The sequence below is a fragment of the Vombatus ursinus genome, unplaced genomic scaffold (genome assembly GCF_900497805.2).
Source record: "Vombatus ursinus unplaced genomic scaffold, bare-nosed wombat genome assembly UNPS02010284.1, whole genome shotgun sequence".
NCBI lineage: Eukaryota > Metazoa > Chordata > Mammalia > Diprotodontia > Vombatidae > Vombatus > Vombatus ursinus.
Window position 1 is genome coordinate 13,602,750 of NW_020950062.1, and position 18,133 is coordinate 13,620,882.

The window sequence follows — 18,133 nt, forward strand, 5'->3', positions numbered from 1 at the left end:
CACTGTTCTCATAATATGAATCTATGGTATGTTTCTTTTTTACTCGGGATATTTGCTTATTTCCTGGCCTTTAAAGAGATTGAGCTCTCCTGTTGGGTAGCAGAGGGCACTGATCCAAGCTTCTTGTATCGTGAGCCTTGTGCCTGGTCACTGGCTTTGTGTGCTGGGGCCTCCGATGTTGGCAGTTGGAGGCTGTAGGGTTCTGGTAGCTTACCTGGTGTTGGGCTAGAATCAGCAACACTGGAACTCTAGGGGTAGGATTGAGTAGTCTGGCCCCTGGATGTTGCCTGCTTTTCCTTTCCTTTTCATCCATTTCAGATGGATGTTGGAGGATGTTTATCTACCTGGGGCCCCTTTGATTGCTTCATGGATTTTTGCTGAGGTACTGAAAGACTGCTGTAGAATGCTGAGGCACCTGGTGGTTTTCTGAGCTGGTTTCCACCAGTTCCTCTGCCTTCACTGAGGCACTCTGGGGTCTAGGTGTTGGTGTTTGCTGGCTCCACCACCTGGCTTTCAGGATCTCCTCCTGGTATGATGAGATGGGGCTTTCCGCTAATTTGCTGGGACCACTCTGGTTCCATACTGCTCCCCTTCCTTCAGGGTAAGAGGGGCCTTTCCCATTAATCCCTCAAGCTACCTGGGCTACTGGATTGCTGCACCCTGTCTTTCTTCTGGTCCAACTGTTCCAGGGTTTTTCCTGGGGTGATATTTTCTGGGCTTTCAGCAGTTGATATGGGAGGGTGAGAATGACTTGCTTTTTGTTCTGCCATCTTGGCTTCCAGAAGTGGAAGTTTTCAGTACTGAGTTTTTAAGCGCAGATGACTGGAAGGTAGTTCCCTTAGCCAAAATGGGAAAGTTGAGAGTAGAGAAGACTTGGGGAATAATTTCTGTTTTGAACATGTTGAATGTGAGTTACCTATAGAATATCCAATGAGATTACAAAACACAATTCTCACCCTGTGAGGTAGGTAGTATAAGTATTGTAATTCCAATTTTACAAATGAGGAAACAGATATTCGGAGAGATAAAATTATCTCGCCCAAGACTACACAGCTAGTAAATGTCAAAACTGGCATTTGATGCCTGTTCTCCTTATTCCAGGTCTGAAGAAAATTTTTGGCTTTAACAGATGTTTTTTAAACCAATTAAGAGGCTATGTTGATGAGATCAGTATTAATATATTCCTTATTTTGAAGATTCACAATGATGCAATACAGACCATACTTTTGCCATTGTTCTTTCTTGTCACTAAATCTTATCTTTTATTGAAAATGACAATAAAATCCAATGCTTGGTATAAATAAGTCTTCCCAGAACTCTTTGCCATCTTGGCCAGGTTACCCTTGCTAAATGATGATTTATTTGCTATTTTGTTTCTTTATGGAAAACCAGAGCAGGGCACATAATGTGAAATCCCTAATGAACCATCTTTGGAAGCAGGGCTGTTGCTGAATGCCTGATGAACATTTCCCCTGAAGATAAGGGGTTTTCTCTTGAATCCTAATTAGACTAGAAGAATGGGAAGCCATTATAATTCACAAAAATTAAATGATCTTTGGAGAGCACTCTTTTTACTAATGTGTTGAGAAGCAATCAGATGAGAATGCTAGAATTTATTTACTACTCTAGGAGAAAGTTTGTGTGTGTGTGTGTGTGTGTGTGTGTGTGTGTGTGCTCTTGGCACACTCATATGTATTTATCTCTTAGAAAATGGATTAATCTGTTACTTGCAACAATTTGTCATATAACATTTTATATTTTCCCAGGAATTTTCCAATAGGGATATTCCTGTTTGGCAGCTAACTGAAAGGGTACTGCTCCTTAATCCTAGGGGTACTTTGCCTACAGAGCAGGCTCTTTGAGTTTTTTAACCTACATATACCTGACTTGTATATCCAAGATTTTCTCTGACCTCTAAGTAAATCTATGATAACTTTATAGAGACTTTATTTTCATCAAGGCTGTTATAACAATGAAGTGAAAATAAAATTTACCTTTGCTTAACAATTCCTTGAGAAAGATTGCAGATTCTACACTCCTATTCCACACTAAGGCCATATGTCTGGGTGTTTGAATATGTAGCTAACAACTCTAATATCAATGAATGCCAAAACAAACTCTGCTGGGAAATATCAGAACCGCCTTATTAACACCCAAGTTCCTTTCTCAAAAGTCATAGAATTACTTCTAAACAACTCTAGGTCTTCAGCAAATCAAGTCAATAAGCATTTATTAAAGAACCTACTATGTTCCAGGCACTATGCTAAATGTTGAGGATACAAAAGAAAGGCAAAAGACGGTCCCTGCTTTCAAGGAGTATCACAGTTTTCACCGTTGTAATCTAACTGGACATGTGCTCTCAGAAATGAGAAAATACACTAAATGATTCCAAAAAGGTATGCCAAGAGTTATATGAACAAATGTAGATTGAAGTGAGCAGTGCTAGAATATCAATTTATACTAGAGGTGTCAAACTCGTGACCACAGGTTCCAAACCTCCAGAGTAGAAAATGACAAAAATGAGACAACATACCAAAATTTATGGGATGCATCTGAAGTAGTGCTTAGGAGAATATTTATGTCTCTAATTCCTTACATCAATAAAATAGAGAGAGAGTAGATTAATGAATTCATCATGCAACTAAAAAAAAAAAAACTAGAAAAAGAGCAAATTAAAAATACCTAATTAAACACCAAATTAGAAATCCGGAGAAATCAAAGAGATTAATAAAATTAAAAATAAGAAAACCATTGAACCAATAAATAGAACTAGAAACTGGTTATATGAAAAACACCAATACAATAGATAAATCATTGGTTAATTTGACTTAAAAAATGAAGAAAACCAAATTACCAGTATCAAAAGAGGTAAATTCATCACCAATGAAGAAGAATAAAGCAATTATCAGGAGCTGTTTTGCCCAGTAATGTGCCAATAAATTTACAATCTAAACAAAATGGATAAATAGCTACAAAAACATAACTTACCCAGATTAACAGAAGAAGAAATAGAATACTTAACTAACTCAGTCTTAGAAAAAAAATATTGAACAAACTGTCAATGAACTTCCTAAGAAAAAAATCCTCAGGACCAGATGGAATCAAAGCAAAGTCTACCAACCATTTAAAGAACAATTAATCACAATTATGTATAAATTGTTTGAGGAAATAGGTGAAGGAGGCCTACCAAATTCCTTTTATAAAACCTCACAATCAATGCAGAAAGGCAGAAATACTAATCACATTCTTTTTAGATCATGATGCAATAAAAATTATATGTAATAAAGGGCCACAGAAAGATATTGCAAAATAATTGTAAACTAAATAATCTAATCCTAAAAAATGAATGGGCCAAACAACAAATCATAGAAACAGTCAATAACTTCATTCAAGAGAATGACAATAATGAGACAACATACCAAATCTTATGGAATGTTCTTAGGGGAAGTTTTATACCTCTAAATGCTTACATGAATAAAATAGAGAAAGAGGAGATCAATGAATTGGGCATACAACTAAAAAAAATAGAAGAAAGAACAAATTAAAAATCCTCAATTAAACAACAAATTAGAAATACTGAGAACCAAAGGAGAAATTAAGAAATAACCAATAAAATAGATAAACCTTTGGTTAATTAAAAAAAAGAAGAAAATCAAATTTCCAGTATCAAAAATGAAAAGACTGAATCCACCACCAAGGAAGAGGAAATTAAAACAATTATTAGGAACTATTTTGCCCAACTGTATGCCAATAAATTTGACAGTCTTGGTGAAATGGATGAATATTTATAAAAATATAAATTGCCCAGATTAACAGAAGAGGAAGTAAAATACTTAAATAACCGCATCTCAGAAAAAGAAATTGAACAAGTCACTGATGAACTCCCTAGGAAAAAACCTCCAGGGCCAGATGGATTTACAAGCAAATTCTATCAAACATTTAAAGAACAATTAATTCCAATACTATGTAGACTATTTGGGAAAATAGGAGAGGAAGGAGTCTTACCAAAATTTTTTTTATGATGGAAATATGGTGCTGATACCTAACCCGGGAAGAGTCAAAACAGAGAAAGAAAATTGTAGTAATAAGAGAAGAAAAAGACGTTGAATATGGATGCAAAAATTTTAAATAAAATATTAGCAAATAGATTACAGCAACTTATCACAAGAATAATATACTATGACCAGGTAGGATTTATACCAAGAATGCAGGACTGATTCAACATCAGGAAAACTATCAGTGTAATTGATCATATCAGCAACAAAACTAACAGAAATTACATGATCATCTCAATAGATGCAGAACAAGCTTTTGACAAAATACAACACTCATTCCTATTAAAAACACTAGAAAGCATAGGAATAAATGGAGTCTTCCTTAAAATAATAAGTAGCATCTACCTAAAACCTTCAGCAAGCATCCTATGTAATGGGGAACAAGCTAGAAGTATTTCCAATAAGATCAGAGGTGAAACAAGGATGTCCATTTGATAATCACTGTTGTACAAAATAGTACTGGAAATGTTAGCTTTAGCAATAAAGAAAAAGAAATTGAAGGTATTAGAATAGGCAAAGAAGAAACAAAACTATCACTCTTTTTTATTTTTGATTTTTTTAGACAATTGGGGTTAAGTGACTTGCCCAGGGTCACACAGCTACTAAGTGTTTGGTCTGAGGCCAGATTTGAACTCAGGTCCTCCTGACTTCAGTGCTGGTGCTCTATTCACTGCGCCACCTAGCTGCCCCAAAGCTATCACTCTTTGCAGATGATATGATGATATACTTAGAGAATCCTAGAGAATCAGGTAACAAAAAACTAGTTGAAATAATTAACAACTTTATCAAAGTTGCAGGATACAAAATTATCCCACATAAATCACTGTCCTATCCATATATTACAAACAAAATCCAGCAGCAAGAGACAGAGAAATTCCATGTAAAATAACTGTAGACAACGTAAAATACTTGAGAGTCTACCTGTCACGACAAACCCAGAAATGATATGAACACAATTCCAAAATACTTTGCACACAAATAAAGTCAAAACTGGAAAAATATGAATTGTTCATGGTTTGGCTAAGCAAATAATAATAAAAAATTACAATTCTATCTAAATCAGTCTATTTATTCAGGACCATAGCAGTCACACTACCAAAATATTATTTTATAGAGCTAGAAAAAATGACAAAAAAACTCATCTGGAAGAACAGAAGGTCAAGAATATCAAGGAAATGAACAAAAAAATGTGAAGGAATACAGTCTAACTCTATCACATCTCAAACTATGTTAAAAGTGGTAATCATCAAAACAATCTGCTACTGGCTAAGAAATACAGTGGTGGATTGTTGGAATAGATTAGGTACATAATACATTGTAGTAAATGATCATAGTAATCTAGTATTTGATAAACCCAAAGACCCAAGATTTTGGGACAAAAATTCATTATTGGACAGAAACTGATGGGAAAACTGTAAAACAGTATGGCACAAACTAGGTATAGTCCAACATCTTGCACAGTATACGAAGATAAGGTCAAAATAGTACATGATTTATACATAAAGGGTGATGCCATAAGCAAATTAGGAGAGTGTGGAGTAGTTTACCTGTCAGATCTATGGATAAGGGAAGAATTTAGGGACAAGCAAGATAAAGAAAGCATTAAGATGTAAAATAGATGATTTTGGTTATACAAAATTAAAAAACCAAATGCAATGTAAACAAAATTAGAAGGAAAGCAGAAAACTGGGAAAACATTTTTGCAGCAAGTATCTCTGACAAAGGCCTCATTTCTCAAATTATATAGAGAACAGAGTCAAATTTATAAGAATACAAGCCATTCCCCAATTGGTAAATGGTCAAAAGATATGAACACACAGTTTTCAGATAAAGAAATGAAAGATCTCTATCGTCATATGAAAAATGCTCTGAATTACTATTGATTAGAGAAATGCAAATTAAAAAAACTCTGAGGTAACACCTCATACCTACCAGAGTGGCTTATATGACAAAAAAAGAAAAATGATAAATATTGAAGAATGCAGGACTGATTCAATATCAGGAATTGATTGGGAAAATTGGAACACTAATGGTTGGTGGAGTTGTGACCTGGTCCAGCCATTCTGAAGAACAATTTGAAACTATGCCCAAATGGATATAAAACTGTGCATACACTTTGATCCAGCAATACTATTGCTAGGTCTATATCCCAAGGAGATTTTTTTTTAAAAAGGAAAAGGACCTACTTGTACAAAAATATTTATATCAGCCCTTTTTGTGGTGGCTAAGAATTGGAAATCTAGGTGATGCCCATCAATTGGGAAATGACTGAACAAGTTGTTTGTATGATTTTGATGGAATATTATTGTGCTATAAGAAATGATAATCAGTATGATTTCAGAAAAAAAAAACCCTGCAAAGTCTTAAATGAACTGATGCAAAGTAAAGTAAGCACAACCAGAAGAATGTTGTACACTGTAACAACAATATTGTATAGTGAAAAATTGTGAATGATTTAGCTATTCTCAGCAATCCAAGACAATCCCAAAGGACTCATGATGAAACATGCTTTACACCTCCAGAGAAAGAACTGATGTCTGAATACAGATTGAAATATACTACTTTTCTCTTCTTTCTTTTTCTTTTTGTCTTTCTTTCTTTCTGTTTTTCTATCTTCATGTACAAAATGATTACTATGGAAATGTTTTACGTATTGAATATGTATAACCTGTATCAGATTGCTTGCCTTTTCAGGGAGGGACAAGGAGAAGGATAGAATTTGAAACTCAGAATTTAAAAAAAAAAGTTAAGAATTGTTTTTACATGTAATTGGGGAATAATAAAATATTAAAATTTAATTTGAAAATGTTTCACAAAATAAACAAAAGTACAATGTATCATAGATAATGTTAATTTGTGGTTTTCTAAGTCAGTGTGGTCCACAGGTATCTGTTTCGATTTGAGCTTGATATCACTGATTTATACCATAACATCAATAATATGAACAAAATGAACAATTTTGAAAACTTTTCTAAACTTATGAAGAAGGCAGTGACCAAAACCAGAGGAATAATTTATGCGGCAACAACAATACTATAAAAAGAAACAGGTTTGAAAGCTATAAGAAGTATGATGAATACAATGACCATTTGTGATTTCAGAGAACTAGTGGTGAAACACAGTATTCGTGACAGAGAGATGGTGGATTTAGAGTGCAGAGTGAAACATATGTTTTTGTGTACATTCATTGAGAATTTTGTTTTTGTGACTGTGTATTTGTTACAAAGAATTCTCTTTTTTCTTTTCTTTTTTTTCCCCAGTAGGTATGGGGTAAAAAAGAGACAGAAAATAGATTTTTGTTAATTTGTTTTAAATAGCGAGGTGATGGTGATACAGATATGAAATGTTGCATAGAATGTGGACTCTATTATTTTTACTTAATCATTTGCTTCAAGATATGTCTCACAGAGTGGAAGTAATCTATAAATGCTTATAATGTAAACAAAACATATCAGTAATTCTTATGAAAATTTGACTTGACAGAAATATTCTGATTCTTTTAATTAAGTTTTATTGCATTAAAAAGTGAAATATAGACATTAGCTCAGTGCTCCTATTATTTGAGATTTAGAATTAATTTTTCTAATGCTGTTAATGACATGATTTAATAATGTATCTAAATAAGTCTACTTCTTTGTCTTAAGGATCAGAGTGGCTCTTTATGTTGAAATATAAAATGAAAGTCTTATAGCCCTTCTACTACTTTTATAATAAATTTAATAGAGGACTCTTTTTGCTAAGGGAGATAATCGATGAGCAAGACAAAATCACTGAATTTCAGAGTTGGGAGGAATGACAGTGGCCTTCTAGTATGACCAATATCTCAAGCTCCTTGAGGGCAGACTGCCTTTTGCCCCCTTTTGTATCCCCAGTGCTTAGCACAGTGCCTTGTATATATTAAATGCTTAATGAATCTTTATTGATTGTTTGATAAGTGGAATTCATTCTGTAAGATATTGACAAGTGACCATCCTAAACTTGAGTGAAGAAATCTTGTGGGGGTTTATGCGGGTGGCAGGACAATTAGAAATCTATCACTTCATTAGACATTTAATTTAACTTCTGAATAGTTTCAGGGGTTAGGAAGTTCCTCCTCATATACTGTCTAAATTTATTGCCTTGATATTGCTACCCTTTGCTACTAGCTGTGAGTGGTCATTTGAGTTTGGTTATGACGTGATAGGAAATGCTTTGAAATGAATGCCTGAGTGCCTGAAAGGAAGCTCCTTAATGTGAGCTGAGTATAGTGTACCTGGTCTTCCAGTAAAATCTCCCAATATCACTGAGAAGGAAGAGGTAGAGAGATCTTTTTCTCAGTTTTTCGAAATTTGAATAGTTGTCTGCTTTAATAATGAAGTTACTGAAATCATAAAACCTCTTAAATCATCAGGATTGAAATGCAGTTCAATGATCACCACATCAAACCCTTTCAGCACAGGATTCTTCTTTGTGATATCTCTAGAAAGTAGTCACCCAGCTTCTACTTGCAGACATCTAGTTTGGGGAGTTTATTGCCTCTTGAACCTACCAATTCCATATTGGAATCCATCCAAATTTTATGAAGATTATATCAAATCTAAATCTGCTTCCCTAGATATCTACAGATTATTTACCTGAGTGCCTGATAATGTAATGTAATCCCTCTTCTACCTGAAATCCCTTCAGTTACCAGAAAATTTTCACCAGGTTTGTAAGTCCTCTCTTTTCTGAGATAAACATGCCCATTCCCTTTATCCTCTAGGTGATGGTGTAATTTCATGTCCTTTAATTATCCTGGTCATCACTCTTCAAGTACAGAACAGCTTGTCAATATCCTTCCTAAAGGGTAGAATCTAGATCTGAACACTGTGTTCCAGATGTGATCTGACCAGGGCAGAGCACAGTGTGATGTTACCTTGTCCTCATTCTAAGTAGTAACTCTCTTAATGTAGTTGGATGTCATATTAGGGATTTTCTAGCTGGTGTATCTCATTGTTTATTCATGCTGAGCTTTCTGAAACTGAAACTCCTAATTGTTTTCATATTAACTGTTGTGAAGCAGTACCTCCCTTGCCAATACTTCTACAATTGTGATTGTTGTTTTATCATATGTGTATTTTTTTTACATTTCATTTCTCCCTATGAAATTTCATCCCCTGAGATTCTGCCCAATAACTTATAAGAGGCACCACAGTGGAGGGGAAAGTAAATTAGACCTGGAGACATAAGAGAGCTGAATTCAAACTTTCTATGTTTCTCTTCCCAGCTCTAGCTGATAAACTTGAAAATGCCTTTTAAGATAAGGTAATTGGGGTGAATATTAAGTACTCAAATTTATTTTGAAATAGATAATAACCCTTCATGAAGTATAATGATGAATGAGCATAAGTAGGCATAGTAAAAAATCCTCATGAAACTTATCTGAAAACTTTAGAATTAATTTCTCTCTTAGGGAGAAATTTATTATATGAAAGTTCTATCTCATGTGAACCTTTGTGTTCTATGATGGAAGTTATAGGGAAGAGTTTCCCTCAAGAGGATATTTTGTGCAAAATCACAATTCCTAAGGTAGTTGATAGGCACTGTATTGACTGATGTGCATGAAGGGTATAAAAGAACAGAGGTCACGAAAAGAGATACTTGAGCAGTCGGTACTGAAGAACTGAATAGGAAGAAAGTAGAGTATATTTGAAACAATACATGATTTGGAGGCAAGACACCTGGATTGTAATGCTACTTAGGGAGATGATCTTCAGAGCTGATAGAGCATTGGACTTGGAATTATGAAAACCAGGGTTGAAATCCTACTTTGATACCTTAGAGCCCTGTGATACTAAGCAGGTCATATAACCCTCTCTGTTCTTTAGTTTCCTTGTCTTTGAAGTCAAGATAGCAATAGTATTTTCCTCAAAGGATTATTGTGAGGATCAAATAAAATAATGTATGCAAAGTGCTTTGCAAATCTTAAAGCCCATATAGATGTGAACTATCATGACACTGAGAAAGTCTCTTAACGTTTTTGAGCCTTGATTTCCTTATCTATAAAATGAATAAATGGGCATCAGTGAACTTTAAGATCCCTAAATCTTATCATTCTAGGGGAAAAGAACATCTCTTCAATACTTTAAGCATCAATATGAATATCCCTGCATTTAGCAGAGTACAACTCTTTCAGCCCTTTAGTAGATGGGCTTTGACAATTGTGGCTGCAAAATTAATTATCTTGTAGTCAACATAGTGATGCATATTTACTTAGGCAGCTCTTCTCACAATAAATATACAGCCAGTGATTGGCTCTTTACTCAAAGCTGCTCAAGTTTATTAAGACTTATCAGAGTTTATGGTTCTCTGATATAGTCATGAAGAATCTTGGTGAGGCATCTGAGTTATAATGATGATAAAATAATTATAATAATTATTTGTATACCTTAAAGATTAAAAAGTTCATTATATACATATCTGATTTATGAAACACAGTCAGCACTTAATAAATACTCAGTATTTTAATGGATGATAGGATGTACAAGAAAGAGTCATATGAGGTGTGGTATGGGAAGAGAAAGGATACTGGGACTAGAGAGGGGGTTGTAGTTCAGGAAATTGAGAAAGAAGGGAGAAAGAGGACAGAAATTCATATTTAACACTGCTCCATTGCTACCAGATAGTCATATCTTCACATTAGTGAAGTGGGCCAGTACATGTGTAGTGTGATTTTAAAGAACAAGAAGATGTGAATGACTTTGAACCCAGTCAGATTTCCCTAACTATTGGTTATCTGAAGTTTGTCCATTACAGATGAATCCTTTTAGCTTAAGTTTAATCTGTTGAAATGCAAATGCTTCCCAGAGGGTTAACACATTAACTTGTTTGTTGTCTTGTTTCTCAGTGTAATTAAAGTGTCTGAGAACAGATTTTGACAGGAGGAGGGTGGTGAGAGCATTAAGTTATAGAGCATATACTAAAGGATTGAAGGGAGGAGAGGAGAAAGGGTGTTATTAAGGGGCAACAAAAGTAAATATTGAAAGCTGGGGACCTCAAAAATAAACTCCACAGTACTGCATTTCTAGCTGCATGCAAAAATATCAGCCCATTAGGAATAACAAAGCAAATATCAAAGGAGATAATATAGTAGTCACAATTATTGTACAGTTAATCCTTTATTCAGATAATAATGGAAGGCAGTATTATATTTGAATTTCAATTTCAATTTATAGAGTCCATAGCTCTGTCACTGATCTATACCTCAATCCCAGGTGATGGCATGGTGGTTGAAACATTGATATCTTCCACTGAGTCCAGGGAAGGATGGAAATTTAAACAATGCTTTTTCTAATTTCCCTATTTTCCCCCCTAACCTAGCCAAACTAATAATGATGCATCCCCCACTCCCACTCCTTCCATGTACAGGCATTCAGGTAGTTACATGGTCCAGGACATTTGGGGAGAATCCTGATGACACACTAAACAACTTTCCCAATCTTTGTGTGCTATTCATGTACACTTCATTTCTTTCATAACAGTTCTTAAAATCCTCCCTCTTTTTGTATCAAATCTCTTTGTCAGTCTGGGAAACCAATGGACCCTTTCTCAGAAAAATGGTCTTTTTTTTTTAATAAAGGAAATGCTGTTTCATTTAGAAGTCTGTCAAAATAAACATTAATTTTTCCTCCATCCAAGTTCAGGGGCTCCCTTGAAATGTATCCACAAATGCCTTGGGGATTCATAGATTCCAGGTTAAGCACCCTTGTTTTAAATGATGTTAGTTTCTTTGTAATTTTTATTGAAGAGCGCACTTGTAGGTGTTCTCTCATTTTAGTTCTTCAGTGAAAAATTAAAGGATCACATACAGGCTCTAATGACAGTGCCTGATGCCGGGAGCTGGAGTCAGGAAAACTCATTTTCTTGAGTTCAAATCTAGCCTCAGATACTTTCTAGCTTTGTGACTCTGGACAAGTCGCTTAAACCTGTTTGCCTCAGCCGCTTTACCTGTAAAGTGGGCTGGAGAAGGAAATGGCAAACCACTGCAGTATCTTTGCTGAGAAAACTCCAAATGGAGTCACGAAGAATAAGACACAACTAACTGAAATGGCTCAACAATAACTATCTACCAGGTGAACCTGGCAGTTTTGCTTGGTATATAGGTAGGCCTTATGGACCACTGTTTCTCTCATTTGTGTCCCTGTCACACAGTTCCTTTTCTGTATCTCTTCCAGGAGAGAAGAAATCTTATGTCATAAGCAAAAGAATGATGACGCAAAGGACTGTCTAGTCCTTTTAAAATTCCTGACAGTATGCTACCAAAGTTTTATGATGGTCCTATTGAGCTTATTCAAGTCTTTCTGTTTCTGTCTCTCTTTGGAGCCTAAAAATCTAAAAAAATTCAGGGGGAGTTAGGTATTGGTTAAGGCAGAAAACTGCTTCATTGGTACTTACATAGTGACTTAGGATTCTGTTAGCATTTGTTTATATTAATATTCTATAAATTTTTTTTAATTGGGAAAAGTTTACTGTATTTAAGGAAACTACTGATATCAGATATTTTCATTCTGTTTGAATATGTGTGTATGTGCATATATATGTGTATATATATTATATATATATATATATGTATATTTTTTTTTTGGTAAGGCAATTGGGATTAAGTGACTTGCCCAGAGTCATACAGCTAGTGAGTGTTATAGGTCTGAGGCCAGATTTGAACTCAAGGGCCCTGAATCCAAGGCTAATGCTTTATTCACTGCACTACCTAGCTGCCCCTGCATCTTCATATTCTTAAAACAATTCAACTGACTTGATTTTTTAAACATTTTGATAACATACAATAGTTTTCTTATCTGTTCCAACATAAGAAAAATCACAAAAGAGCTCCTCCCTCCTTTTTTTTGTTGTTGTTGTTGAAAGATAACATGGAAAATCACATGACCTTCAGGTCAAAGCAAAATCAGTTTCAAATACTTACATAGTCTAGTAGTAGCTTGAGATCAGGATTTAAAGGACCTAATTCAGGTTCTCTCATAATTGCTATATGACCTTATAAAATTATATCTGCCTCTTTATGTGTGTATGTATGTGTGTGCATGTGTGTATACATGTGTATATATATATATAATATATATATTTAAATGCTTTATGCCCTGTGCCTTATATATTAGAATTATATCCCAAGTTCTTGATGTCTCTAAATACCACAATATCATGTTTCTTTTTCCTATCTAGCATAATTAAATATAGGAATATATAGTTAGACAAATACAGTATTACTTATTTGCATTGCCTTAATTTTTCCCACAATTGATTTAAAAAAATAAAACTCAGTTCTAAAATTGTGATATTCTCAGCTTAATTCATTTTCATACATATTTTATTTTTATTTTCACATTGAAAATACTCATAGTTTTCCTTTATCCTGTTCTTTTTGGAACCAAATTCTCTTTATGCTTTTACTGCTATTTACTACTTATAAATTAAGTACCTCTGGAAACTTCTTGAACTTTTTCAGGCCTCAAGATGACTTCTGTTTTGTGTAGTAGCTACACACTCCACCCCACTCTACACACATACATGCATCCTTCAAATAATTCTTACTAATGTGTTTGCTTTGAAAAGATTTGTAGTTTAGTATTCACTAGTATAAATCTTCCTCTACTTCCAAATAATTCATACTCATTTTAAGAGTCTACTGAGCAAAAACAAAGACTAAAACCTTCTCTTCTATTCTGCATGTGAATCTAGTTCATGGCCTGCATTAACACTGAGCTAGCTAAAGCAGTCCATTCCAATCTGACAGTGCTTCAGGATTCTCCCTCAGGGCCTCTTGTTTTCTAGCAACAAGGGTTTGTTTGGGAAAGGCCTAACTGGATAATATCACCAGCTCAGAGGTTCAGAGGCTTAAGAAGAATACAGCTCCTATTTCTATCATCTAATCATTGTATATGCTGTATGGAATGTGGTTCTATTTTATAGCCTGTAAAAGCACAGCATGATCTGAAAGGTGAGGATAGGACAGTAAAGTGAACACTGATTCAAAGCCTGATTGTGCTAGTACCTTGGTTACCTTGGGCAAATTATTTAACATCTATAGGCCTTAGTTTCCTTATCTGTGAAATGAGGGTGTTGGACTAGATGATGAGTTATTAATCTTTTTTTGTGTTATGAACCCTTTCCATAGTTTGGTGAAGCCTATGAACCTTTCTTAAAATAATGCCTATTAACTTCATTTATAATTGAAGGAAGTGCTTAATTTCAGTTAGAGGTTAGTGAAAGTAAAGATGTATTTTTTCCAATCCAAGTTCATGGAACCCCTGAAACATATTTATGGACTTCTTATGGTTCAGTGGCTTCCAGGTTAAGAACTTTCATAAATGGTCTGAGGTCCCTTATTTCTCTAAATTTATAATTCTGTGATTTTGTGGGAGAAGCAACTAAAGAAATAGGAGACCTGCTCTCTATCTGCTGGACTTTTGAGTGTTAGACCTGGTACTTATTAGCTATGTTAGACCATGCAAATTATTTATCCTCTTTGAAAATCAATGATGCAGTGACCATCATTTTACAGATGAAAAAAATTAGGCACAGAATTAAGAGGGAGCTCAGAACCCATATTTGAAAGAGAGTCTCTGTGTCTTTGCTACAACTCCCAATAAATGGTCCCCCACACTTTGCTTGAAAATCTCCACTGAAGGGGAGCCCACTGCCTGCTGAAGCTGTCCTTTTTACTTTTAGATAGATTGGATTGTTAGGAACAAATTTCCTTACATTAAGCCCAAATTTACCTCCCTGAAATTTCCACGCGTTGTTCCTAGTTCTGCTATTTTGCACCAATCAGGAGAATCTAATCTCTCTATCCCCACTTTTTTCTGCCTTTCATTTTCTTGTCTGTAAAATTTTAATGGTAATTTCTGTCTAACTTATACCTCAAGGTATTTGTGGTTGTTGAAGTAAAATTAGAATAGGTCAGTGGAAAGAGCACTGGCTTTGTAATCAGAGGACCTGATTTCAAATTCTGCCTCTGATGATTACTAGCTGCATGACCTCAGAGAAGTCATTTAACCCTTTGGGGTCTCAAATTTCGAATTTATAAAATGAAGACTAGATAGCCTTTGAAGTCCTTTACAGGTTAGGCCTATGATCCTATAAAATATTCATTGTGAAAATACTTTTTTAGAAATGAAGCACTATTACATTGTATAATATGTGTATGTGTTCTAAAAAATTAATTCTATGGAGTACCTACTGAGTGCAGAGAGAACTGTAAAAAGATAATTGAGCTTATTCAGATAAAATATTTTGAGATAAATTTAGATAAATTTGTCTCGAAATTTAGATAAATTTATCTGAAAATTTAGATAAAGTATTTTGAGATAAATTGAGATAAATGGAAGTAAAATACTTCCATTATCTCATACAACCCTTTCCACAAAACTGTAAAGTAGGTACTATAGATGTGATTATCCCCATGTTTTAAGTGAAGACATTGAAGATCAATGAGGTTAAGACTTTGTATGCCCATGGTCACACAGCCAGTAATCATCAGTATCCAAATTCCAAGGAAGGTCATCCTGATTCCAAGTTCATTACAATTCCCACTATGCCCACACTATGTGAAATTACTTAACAGCAGACTTCATCAGGAACCTTACAGTGTCACTATGGAGACAATGTAAAGATATATGAAGCAAACTGTGAAAGTTCACAAAGTGTCATGAGATAGTCCAGACCAATAGCGAAGTGTCTAAAGGATTGTGAATAAAGGTTATTGATATTGGTGTGGAGTTAATCTCAGTGGGAAAACTTCCAAGACAAGGAGAGTGTTGAGATAATACTAGAAAATGCGGTTAAGAACAGCTTGCTGGAGAGGATATACATTTCAAGATCAGAGAATTCCAAATGTTTGGAGATATAGAGAAACTTTCTAACAAGCCAGTATTGACTATGAGCAGATGTGATACAGCAGACAGGTCAATGGGTTTGGAGGTTTTTTTTTTTTTGGTCTTTGTATGCCTATAATTTAGTAGAGTATTTGGCACATGGCAGGTGCTTAATAAATGCTTATTGACTTGACTTGATTATGGGTATATATGAAAGATTAAATTAGAGAGAATACGGCCTAGAGTGGTAGAAAGAGCACTAGACTGGCTATGAAAAGTTGTTAGTTCTCATCTGACTGCCACTAATCAATTGAGTAAATCATTTATTTAACCTTCCTTTGATTCCATTTCCTCACATACAAAATGTGGGTGACTTTAAAGCAGGTGCTCTCCACTTGGATCTAGGGAGGCCCAAGGATTCTGTGGGTAGATTTCAAGAAATACATGAATTTGAATGGGGAAAAATATTTTCCCCCCAAGACAGTTGGTTTCTTTGTAATGTTATGTGTTTTATTTGTATATTTAAGAGCATCATCATGGGAAGGGCTCCATAGCTTTTACCGGATTGCCAAATGGGTGCTTATTACCAAAAAAAAAAAAAAAAAAGTTTAAGAGCTCCTGCTTTAAATGTACCTTTTAGTCTATGATTCTGTGAAAGCAAATATAGGTATAAATTGGTGGAAGCATTTAAATTATATGTTGAGGAGTTTAAATCGGAAATGAAAGGCAATAGAATTAATAAAACTAATAGAGAATTAGTTCAGGTTCTGAAGCATAGGAATGACATAATAAAAATTGTGTTAATAAATTATTATGTGAAGTGAATTGAGGCACTAAGAAATGTTAGAAAGGTTAGGTTGGTTCAGTGATCTAGAGGTTAAGTGACTTTCTCAAGGTTCTGTAGCTAATAAGGGCTATTATAGTAATTCTGACAATAGAGACTGAAGAATCCAAGAAAGGCAATGAAGAAAAGATTCTTAAAACTTGGTGACTGTGTGCAGAAGATACATAGTAGGCACTTAACATTTTTTTCATACAATCAAGTTAAAATAGAAGTATAAAATATCACTAGGGTTATGTTTCCAAACATGTCATAGTCTCCTATTAGACTGCAATTTTCTTGAAGGAAAAGACTGTGTCTTATCTGAATTTTGTGTCTTGCCCAACAATTTCCATGGAGCACAACAAAGAGTAGGTATTTAACACATGTCTATTAAATTGAAATTTTGGTGTGATGAAGAAAAGCATTAAATTTCAAGTCAGAGGACCAGGGTTTGAAATGTATTTCTGCTACAAAGGAACTTTACAGGTCATCTTAGTCTACCTGCTTCATTTCCAAAAGAAACAAAGAAAAAGGAAGAACAGAATCCTTTTTTTTATTCTAGTCATACTGGCAATGTATACCATGGTCTATATTTGAAAAGAAATCTTTTGACTCCAACTCCAGTGCTTTTCTATTGCGCTATGATATCTGTGTGACCTTGGTCAAGTTACTTTACCTCTTCCTTGGGCCTTATAATATGAGATAATTAACAAAGGTGATCTCTAGGGTTCCTCCCAGATCTAAATGCAATGATGCTTTCTACACTGAAGAAATGGTGGTACTAGGGATCTGTGGAGGGGAAATTGGTAAAGGATGATATTTTAAGATGAGCATAGTAATAAACTTATTTGACCTAATGAGTCTAAGTAATATTCTAAGAAGTGACTATTTATAGGACAGGAGCTAATTTAATATCAGAAATAATGTACTACATGTTTAGAAGAATTTATTAACATTGGTTAACCTAGAAGCAGGTCTTTCAAATACTCATGTGCATAATATTATTTGACAATTACTCTTAACATCCTTTTTTTAAAAAAAAATGTACTTATTTTTCTCAATTATTTGATTTTTCAGCTCCATGTGGTGGACATTTTTCATCTCCCAGTGGAGTGATCCTTTCCCCGGGATGGCCAGGGTATTACAAAGACTCCTTGAATTGTGAGTGGGTGATTGAAGCTGAACCCGGACACTCTATCAAAATTACATTTGAAAGGTCTTGACAAACACTTTTCTTCTTTTTTTTAGAGTTATGCCTATAAAAAATAGTTGATATTTTCTAAATGATTTCAAATTATCAGTTGTTATATGATTACAATTTATAATTGTGTAGTTTTCATTTTTCTGTCTTTAAGCTTTCAGCGTATTCTTTACTTAATTTGTTGTGTTAAATGTTGTAGCAGTACAAC

The 18,133-nt window shown here is 34.5% G+C and overlaps 1 protein-coding gene across 3 annotated transcripts in view; it reads left to right on the forward strand.

Annotated features, from left to right (window-relative positions):
• The window catches only part of CSMD3 (CUB and Sushi multiple domains 3), a 1,542,511-nt gene that overhangs the window by 1,011,955 nt on the left and 512,423 nt on the right, over nt 1–18,133 (forward strand). For all 3 annotated transcript variants that reach the window (XM_027854053.1, XM_027854054.1, XM_027854055.1), the window contains one exon: nt 17,802–17,940. In XM_027854053.1, coding sequence (XP_027709854.1) covers nt 17,802–17,940 — 139 coding nt within the window. The remainder of the gene's footprint in view (nt 1–17,801; nt 17,941–18,133) is intronic.